At 43.8% G+C, this 9,808-nt stretch overlaps 1 gene segment (V, D, J or C); it reads right to left on the reverse strand.

Annotated features, from left to right (window-relative positions):
- Positions 1 to 119: 119 nt before the first annotated feature.
- On the reverse strand, positions 120 to 822 carry LOC125117772 (T cell receptor beta variable 10-2-like). The segment is given in 2 exon segments: positions 120 to 547; positions 647 to 822. Coding segments are annotated over 2 exon segments (501 nt in total).
- Positions 823 to 9,808: the final 8,986 nt, after the last annotated feature.

The following is a 9,808-nucleotide window of genomic DNA, read 5'->3' on the forward strand; positions in this document are numbered from 1 at the left end:
ACCTCCATATGACATGGACGTGGCCCTGGAAAAAAAAATAGAGACATCCTTTGCATCAGTTGCCAAAGATGCCCTAATAGGGGCAACATCTCTGCAAGCAGAGAACCCAGAAGAGAGAATCAGGAAGCTATGCTCTGTGACTCTTCCGGAGGCAGAGGCTGCGGTTTGGGCGAGACCCCACAAGGGCAGGCAATCCTCACTCTTTCTAAGTCCCCTTTATGTGCACAGAGGAAACAGCCGTGCAGCACTGTGGAGTTACTGCTGGCACACAAGTACACAGATGTCCGGGAGGGGACAACAGACTCTAGGATCAGGGAGAAATCCTCAGTGCTTGGTCTCGAGACATTGTACCCATCAGGGACTTCTTCTTTGTTAAGGGTGCCAACATCACAGGTATAAAAGATCAGCCGCAGCCCGTGTCCCTGGTCTTGCTGGTACCAGTACATACAGTCATGGTTATAAGTCTGGTAACACTGCAGAGCCACTGTCTCCCCTGTCACCGTGATCTCGTATCTTGGGCTCTGAGTGATCCAGGCCTCCGCATGTCCTATAATAGAGAATGACAGTGCCTGATGTCCCCATTTCAAGAGGAAGTCTTGTATTGAGGTTTTGGGAATTCCAGGGCCAGGAGCCCACCGATACTCACCTGACCACAGGAGGCAGAGAGCCACACAGGAGAAGAGCCTGGGGATGTTTTCAGCTCCAGAAAAGAACCTCATGTCCTCCTGTTCTGTCTGGGGGAAAAAGAACGTCGGTTCTCAGTAACTCAATGACGTCTCTGTCCTGGACACAAGCTTGAGCTGCAGAGCTCAGCTGCCAACCCGCCCCCACAGGAACAAGTCAATCAAACCTATAAAGCTGAGGAGCCCAGAACAGGAAAAAAATCAGTAAGTCTGCATTAAAAAGAAATTTTATGTCTCTATGCTTTTCCCCTATCCTTCAGTTAGGAATTTTTTTTCCTCTATGCACAATGATACCATTCCTTATTTGTACACTGTTAACATTTTCTTGCAACAGTTCTTCTGTCTAAGAAATATTCTCATGGCAGTCCTGGTACTTTTGTGATTTCTCTGCTCAAATTTTTACTAGTTTTTTTTTTGTTTTTTCTTTGCCTAAACGCTGGATAATCGGATGCCAGCCTACAGTGACCTTTTCATTTAAAAAGAACCACCTGATGTCCAGAAAGTTTTCAGTCTCAAGGTCAGGGTCACTGAAATTTGAAGAACTCTTCCGATTGTCTTATAGTTTACCAAAAGTTTATGTCCATACTCCCATCTCTGTGTCCTCATGGGTAAGATTCTCCCTTTATTTCAGACAAGACCACGGAGGACTGGACCACTCATGCCCCAGGTAAAAGAAAGGAGGCTCCTTAGGAAAGTGGATGAGATACTCCTCCAGAGGTACAGATGCCTGATGCCTCCAGGATCACAGGGAAGTGTCCTATCTCCATTTGGAAGGTCTTACACCCACCACATGAGAGAATATTAGCTTAATCATAAATATGCCGTAGTGTAAAACGTGCAGCTAGCCAGGATCCAGTGCATATACCTATTTCACACGTGTAGGTCACTCTATGTGGGTGTGGCTTTCCTATTTCTGTGACTACACATCTTTATGTAATCTTCATGGGTAATTCTATAATTCCCATCATCACACCACAGTGAGAAAGGACCTGAATCTGAAATCAGAGACAAGGAGGAGGCCGATGTAGCATCGTGAGCCCGGGGCCCAGAAAACTCAGGAAGGGCTTTCCCATCAATGCCCAGGACCCACTTGATCCCAGGGACCAAGAGCCTCACAACAAAGCAGCTTATTGCCTGTGGCCGAGTCAGTGCCAAGAAGGGGAGTTTTCCAGTTTTTAGCTAGGACTCACCATCTTTGGGGTAGGGTGCATGGACTGCCAGAGAGCTGAGGGTTATTCTAACAAAAAGGTTATAATCTGCCCACAATATTAGTATTCTCAACAACACTTAATTTTTTTTAGGGAGATAAGTATTTACCAGGATTATTTCCTTTTTATTTTTAAATTAATTAATCATTGAGTCATAAATTTGATGTTGCCGAAAACATATACTTCATCTAGATTTGCCTGATTTTTATTTTGTTTCTTTTTAATTTTTAAATTTTTTAATCTTTTAAAATTTTTTTTTATTTTTTGCACCGATGTTTTCAAACACTTGGAACAGTAGGGAACAGTATCCACACCAGATAAGCAGTAAAGGATGGACTGGTCATGAAGTCAATGAAGAATAACTTCTCCCAAGTAATAGAAATAAAAACAAAAATAAACCAATGGGACCTAATTAAACTTAAAAGCTTTTGCACAGCAAAGGAAACCACTAAAAAAAAAAAAAAAAAAAAAAACAACTGCGGAATGGGAGGAAATAGTTTCAAACAATGCAACCAACAAGGGGTAATCTCCAAAATATACAAACAACTCATACAACTCGACAGCAAAAAAGCCAAACGACCCAATGGAAAAGTGAGCAGAAGACCTGAATGGACATTTCTCCAAAGAAGACATACAGGTGTGCAACAGGATGTTGAAAAAAATGCTCAACATCATTAATTATTAGAGAAATGCAAATCAAAACTACACGAGGTACCACCTCACACCAGTCAGAATGGCCATCCTTAGTAAGTCTACAAATAACAAGCTCTGGAGAGGGTGTGGAGAAAAGCAAACCCTCCTACACCGTTGGTGGGAATGTAAAATGGTACAACTGCTATGGAAAACAGTCTGGAGGTATCTTAGAAAACTAAATATAAAACTACCATATGATCCAGCAATCCCACTCCTGGACATATATCCAGACAAAACCTGTATTGAAAAAGATACATGCACCCCTTTGTTTACTGCAGCACTATTCACAGTAGCCAAGACATGGAAATAAATAAATGTCCATTAGCAAATGAATGGATTAAGAAGACGTAGTACATATACACAATGGAATACTACTCAGCCATAAAAAAGAACAAAATAATGCCATTTGAAGCAGCATGGATAGACCTAGAGATTATTATACAAACTGAAATAAGTCAGACAAATATAATTTGATAGCACTTACATGTGGTATCTAAAATATGATACAAATAAACTTATTGACAAAACAGAAACAGACTCACAGACATAGAAAACAGACTAGTGGTTGCCAAGGAGGAGGGGCTGGGAGCAGATTGGGAGTTTGGGGTTATCAGATGCAAACCATTCTATATAGAATGGATAAACAATAAGGTCCTACTATATAGCACAAGGAACTATATTCAATATCCTGTGATAAACCATAATGGAAAAGAATATATATGTACAACTGAGTCACTTTGCTGTACAGCAGAAATTAACACAACATTGTTAATCACAACATTGTAAATCAACTATACTCAATGAACAAAAAAATTCAATTCTTTTTCTTTTCTTTTTTTTTTTTTTGTCTTTTTAGGGCCACACCCGTGGTGTATGGAGGTTCCCAGGCTAGGGGTCTAATAGGAGTGGTAGCTTCCAGCCTATGCCACAGCCACAGCAACGCCAGATCCAAGCCAAGTCTGCGACCTACACCACAGCTCATGGCAACGTGGGATCCTTAACCCACTGAGCAAGGCCAGGGATCGAACCTGCAACCTCATGATTCCTAGTTGGATTCGTTTCCACTGCTGCCACAACGGGAACGTCTCAGTTCTCTTTTTCAAAGAGCCCACTAAAATTTTATAAGGTTCAGGCCCCATAAAACCTGGATCTACTCAGCCTTCAAAAAGTGTTTATTGTAAACAACTGAAGAAAAAAAAAAAAAGAATATCTGAGTCCAGGCAGGCTCTATTTCTATAAACATAACTCCAGTCTATTCTGTTGTAAATAGCTTCAGAGCTTTAAGGGCACAGAGGAGTCTGTCGGGAATTCAAAGTAAACGAAAATGATTGATTCATTCATACATGTTATTTTAAGACTTTGAATGACCGATTGGCAGTAGGAAGAAAAGAAAAACAGCAGTCTCTTCCAAAGAGAAGGGTCTTTTGATGGTGACATCATTTCATCATTGTCACAGAGAAGGAAGAACAAAACAGGGAAGGAGAAAACCAGGATAAAGGCATCATATTGGGGTTGTGCTGGGGCAAGAGGAGCTGGATTCCATTAGGACCTTCCAAGAAGCACTGGGAATGCCTCCCTGAACTATCCCTGAATGGTGACCCTAAAGCTTTCTCTGCTGGCTTCTGTCCTGCCAGGAGCCTTAGCACCCCTGCAGCTCTGGCTACCTTCATACAGGCCAAGAGGGCTCCTATGATATTAGAGAAGTCCCTAGAGCAGAGAGCAGAAGGACTCCCAGCATGCACGAGATGGGGCTGTCAGCGTGGGGTGGATGGCACAGACTTGCACGTAACCATTCACTGCGGTCAAGGTTAAAATCAGAGGTGGGCGGAGGATGTGATAGAAGGCATTAGAGGCTCCAGGATGGCAGCTCTACAGATGAAACTGTTCCTTCTTCTAGCAGGTCTTTTGCGTGACTGCTAATGACACTGAAGTCGCAATTTTCTGGAAGTACCACACCTTCTGGCATATCAGACTTAATATCAAATGGGAAGGGCCGTCCTGGGTCCCATTTTCATTTTCCCTTAAGAGGCATCTCTTTGTAGTTAGTTTCACCTAATAAATTATCAGATGGCTGTATCTGCATTTCAGATGACTTTGTGTCTGGAACACAGATGAGTCAGGCAAAAGTAATCCATTTCTGCCTTTGATCCCAGAATTGCACAAGTCAATAATTGTGTGAGACCAGAGATTTGTCAGAGTTAACCGGGAGCTAAGATTTCTTAAGCCTGCACTTTGTATTAGGCAATTTGTTTCATTTTCTTGCAGAGTCTTTGTGACACATGTATTACTGGCTGCAGTTTACATCTGGGAAACCTCAGCCAAATATTTTCCAAGACAGGACAGACTAAGGTCTCTAAAGTCCAAACTCTTTCCCTTTCTGAATGTAACCTCCCAGACGAAAGATGTTATGATGATAATTTGTGTCTTAGGAAAGGAACTTTTGGGTCAATGTTCGGATTCTGAAGGTGTCTTCCTCTACCAAAATGCAGAAGGAGAGCTACAGGAGGAGTGGTTTTAAGTCCCAGTTCTGATATTCGTTAGCTGTGCCTGCTTTAGCCAATTATCTAAACTCTCTAAGGATCAGTTCTGTTCACCTGTAATGTGGAGCCACGGCTCCGTCTCACATGGGCCTTAAAACTAATTGAAATAGCGTGCTCAAGTGAATGGCACAGAGCAAATGAGCGATAAAGGAACGTTCTGTAACTTCACCTAAAAGCAGTAGAATGAAAGCTGTCGGCGTTCACTAGAATCAACTCCGGCCTCTCAGCCATCTGTAAATGGCTACACAACGTACTCAACAGCGCTGACTCGCAGCTGTTTTTTCGTTTGTTTGTTTGTTTGTTTTGTCTTTTTGCCATTTCTTGCAGCATATGGAGGTTCCCAGGCTAGGGGTCGAATCGGAGCTGTAGCCACCAGCCTACACCAGAGCCACAGCAACACGGGATCCGAGCCACGTCTGAGACCTACACCACAGCTCATGGCAACACCGGATCCTTAACCCACTGAGCGAGGCCAGGGATCAAACCCGCAATTTCATGCTTCCTAGTCGGATTCGTTAACCACTGCGCCACGATGGGAACTCCTCGCAGCTGTTTTCTGTAGTTACTGACCTGGGCAGAAGCAGCAAGTTCAGATTTTCCGGTCAAAACTGGTCAGCCCCGAGAGAGCAAGCGTCAGCTTTTGGAGACACCCCCTAGGCCAGACCTACCTGTGGTTTAGAAGCATTACGTCCCTGTATTAACTCCCATTCTGCTTGAAATGCCTGGGGGGCTTTTGCTTCCCGGTCTGAATTCTAATAGACTAGACACGCCCCCCTTAATTAGCTCCTGTATTGGGGGGGGAATACGACGGCCCCGCTCTATACGGAATTTCGATGGGGCAAATATATTCCCAGGCTCTAAGGCACATTTCCTAGAAGTTGGCCAGCAGTTAACTAAGTTACAGTAACCACACACAGCGATGGGGGACCTCCTACGGTAACCGAATAGGCTGCGCAGCGCTGGGCCAGGTGCCCATCCCCCACAGCTTCGCTACATCCCCGAGCAGGTGCTGCTCTCGCTACACGTGACTTGGATTATCCAGGCTGCCGCACGGAAGCCCCATCACTCTTCACTAAATGTAGCCTCCAAGAGAGGCCTTTACTCCCACTTCCCTTCCTCTCCCCTCCCCGCTGCCCTCTTCCCGCCCCTCTCCCCCTTCTCCTCTCCCCTTCCGCTCTTCCCCCTCCCCCTTCCCTCTTCAAGAGTCGCTAACGAAGGTTTACAGGATGGATCCACAGCGTCCTCAAGTGGCCAACTGTGCGATAGCGCTATTTACAGGACCCAAGCAGGCGAGGCACTATCTAAATTAGGATCTAAATTAGGATCCGCTGGGGCACTCCGGGCACAGGTCTCACTGATTTGCATTTTCCCTTCTCAGGCTCACCCTTTGCGTGTGGAGGTGAGGAAGGGGGTGGTAGTGAGGGATGAAGCAAACGTTTGTCCAAAAGGGAATAAAACTTCTAAACCTCATCAATTAGTATTCTAGGAAAGGGGATACCAGCAGGTTAATAGATGCCAGCTATCCTGGGAAGGGGGTGAGACCTGGGGCAAAACTTCTCTTTAAACAGAAATAATTCCTGAGAGGCCGACAGCAGAGTTCTACCAGCCAAAATAATCTTCCAAGCAGCCAGGGAAACAAACCCATCAATTTCTTGAAGAGGAAATTGCCTACTTATATAGCTTCTCTTTTTGAACACCCTCTTCAAATCTTTTGCTCTTTTTTTAATTGAATTACTTGTCATTTTAATTGCTGATTTGTAGGAATTCTTTATGATTACACACTATATACATCTATATATAATTTTCTTAGTATCATTTGATAAACAGTTTTTAAAATTTTGATAAGGAAAAAATTCATTTTGTCTTTTTTTTTAAGGGCCATATGCGTGGCATATGGAGATTCCAGGCTAGGGGTGGAATCTGAGCTGTAGCTGCTGGGCCTACACCACAGCCACAGCAATGTGGGATCCAAGCTGCATCTGCAACCTACACCACAGCTCATAGCAAAGTCAGATACTTAACTCACTGAGAAAGGCCAGGGATCGAACCTGTGTCCTCATGGATACTAGTCAGGTTCGTTAACCGCTGAGCCACAACATGAACTCCAGAAAAATTAATTCGCTTTAAGATGAGAACATCTGGGAGTTCCCATTGTGGCGCAGTGGTTAACGAATCCGACTAGGAACCATGAGGTTGCGGGTTCGGTCCCTGCCCTTGCTCAGTGGGTTAACGATCCGGCGTTGCCGTGAGCTGTGGTGTAGGTTGCAGACGTGGCTCGGATCCCGCGTTGCTGTGGCTCTGGCGTAGGCCGGTGGCTACAGCTCCGATTCGACCCCTAGCCTGGGAACCTCCATATGCCGCAGGAGCGGCCCAAGAAATAGCAACAACAACAAAAAAGACAAAAAAAAAGATGAGGACATCTGTCATCTTCTTTTAGAAACCTTTGCCCTACTCCAAGGTCATGAAGAGAATTTGCTGTGTTTCCTTTCCGAAGCATTATAATCTAGAAGCATTATAGACCCCTGGAAATGTTTCATTTATAGCAAGCGTCAGCAAACGTAAAGAGCAGTAAGTATGTTTGGTTTTGTGCATCTCATGTACTGTCTGCCACAGCTACTCAACTCTGCCACTGCAGAAGCAGCCAGAGGCGATATACATGAATGAGCCTGGCTGTGTTCATTGAAATCTGCATTTCCTTTTATCATCTGGCATAAAATACTACTCATTTTTTTAACCATTAAAAAAATGTAAAAATCAGACTTCCTGGTGGCCTAGCAGGTAAGGATTTGGCATTGTCACTGCCATGGATCGGGTTCCATCCTTGGCCCCAGGAACTTCCAACATGCCATGGGTGTTCCCCCCCCCAAAAAGTAAAAACCATTATTAGCTTCTGGGCCATATAAAAACAGGTAAGGCTATATAGGGCCTCTGGGTGGGCCTTAATTTGACCACTCCTGGTTTATGGATTGACAGTCATTATTTTTCCATATGGATATACATTTTTTCCAGCACCATTTGTTGAAAACACTTTTACCTCCCTCTTTGTGCTACATTTAGTGTTCGCTCTAAGGATTACAATATGAATCTTTAACTTACCAAAGTCCACCTGCAAAAATATTCTATGATGCATAAGTTTTCCATAAATTCCCTTTATTTGGAAGTTTCCAGTTATTCCTAACTTGCCAAAAGTTTTCTTTTTTAATATTAGAAATGCATGTTGGACTTTATCAATAGTTTTTTTAACGTCTATAGAGATGATCAGTTTTGCTTTTTTAAGTGTTCGATGTGTTGAATTAGAAAGCTACAATAAATAAGGCAGTGTGTTATTTGTGCAAGAACTGAAAAAGCAGACCAACACATATGCAATGACTGATGTATGACAAACATGTTATTACAAAGCAGTGAGGAAAATGTTACTCCTCATCAAAAAATATTGGGTCAATTGGACACCCATATAGAAAACCACAACTTGACCTCTTCCTCATTTCATGTACAAGGAATTAATTCCAGTTGGATTACAGATCTTAATGCAAAAGCTTAAAATATAAAGAACTTAGAGGAGTTCCCATCGTGGCTCAGTGGTTAACGAATCCGACTAGGAACCATGAAATTGTGGGTTTGATCCCTGGCCTCGCTCAGTGGGTTAAGGATCCGGTGTTGCCATGAGCTGTGGTGTAGGTCGCAGACATGGCTCAGATCCCACATTGCTGTGGCTGTGGCTGTGGTGTAGGTCAGCAGCTACAGCTCTGACTGGACCCCTGGCCTAGGAACATCCATATGCTGCAGGTGCAGCCCTAGAAAAGACAAAAGGACAAATAAGTAATTTAGAAATAAAGATAAGGAATTTTGAAATAGGCAAAGATTTCCCAAACTGGACACCAAAATGTAAACCAGGCGTTTCCTTCGTGCCTCAGCGGTTAACAAACCTGACTAGTATCCATAAGGATACAGGTTAGATGCCTGGCCTCACTCATTGGGTTAAGACTCTGGCATTGCCATGATCTGTGGTGTAGGTTGAAGACGTGGCTCAGATCCCGAGTTGCTATAGGCTGTCAGCTGCAGCTCCGATTTGACCCCTAACCTGGGAACTTCCATGTGCCACAGGTGCGGCCCTAAAAAGCACAAATAAAAAAATAAAATGTAAACCAAAGGGGGGGGTGGAATGATTTTGAATTCAGAAGCTCTGCTTATCAGAAGACACTAAAAGAGTGAAAAAGTAAGAGTTCCTGTCGTGGCTCAGTGGAAATGAATCTGCCTAGTATCCATAAGGATGCACGTTCGATCCCTGGCCTTGCTCAGTGGGTTCAGGATCCTGCATTGCCATGAGCTGTAGTGTAGGTCGCAGACGAGGCTTGGATTTGGTGTTGCTGTGGTGTAGGCCGGCAGCATCAGCTCTGATTTGACCCCTAGCCCAGGAACTTTCCATTTGCCTCAGGTGCAGCCCCCCCCAAAAAAAAGACTAGAGAAGAAAAAAATTAAACAGAATGAATAGAGGATTGTCAAGAAATAAAAGAGCATTGTAGGTGTTCCACGCTGCTCTAGTAGTTAAGGATCTGGAATTATCACTGCTGTGGTGCAGGTTCAGTCCCTAACCTGGAAACTTTTGCATGCCATGGACATGCCCCCCCCCCAAAAAAAAAAAACTCCTAAAAATTCAAATACACATCTCTTGGGGGAAAAAAAA

This window comes from Phacochoerus africanus, chromosome 16, assembly GCF_016906955.1.
Source record: "Phacochoerus africanus isolate WHEZ1 chromosome 16, ROS_Pafr_v1, whole genome shotgun sequence".
NCBI classification, from domain to species: domain Eukaryota; kingdom Metazoa; phylum Chordata; class Mammalia; order Artiodactyla; family Suidae; genus Phacochoerus; species Phacochoerus africanus.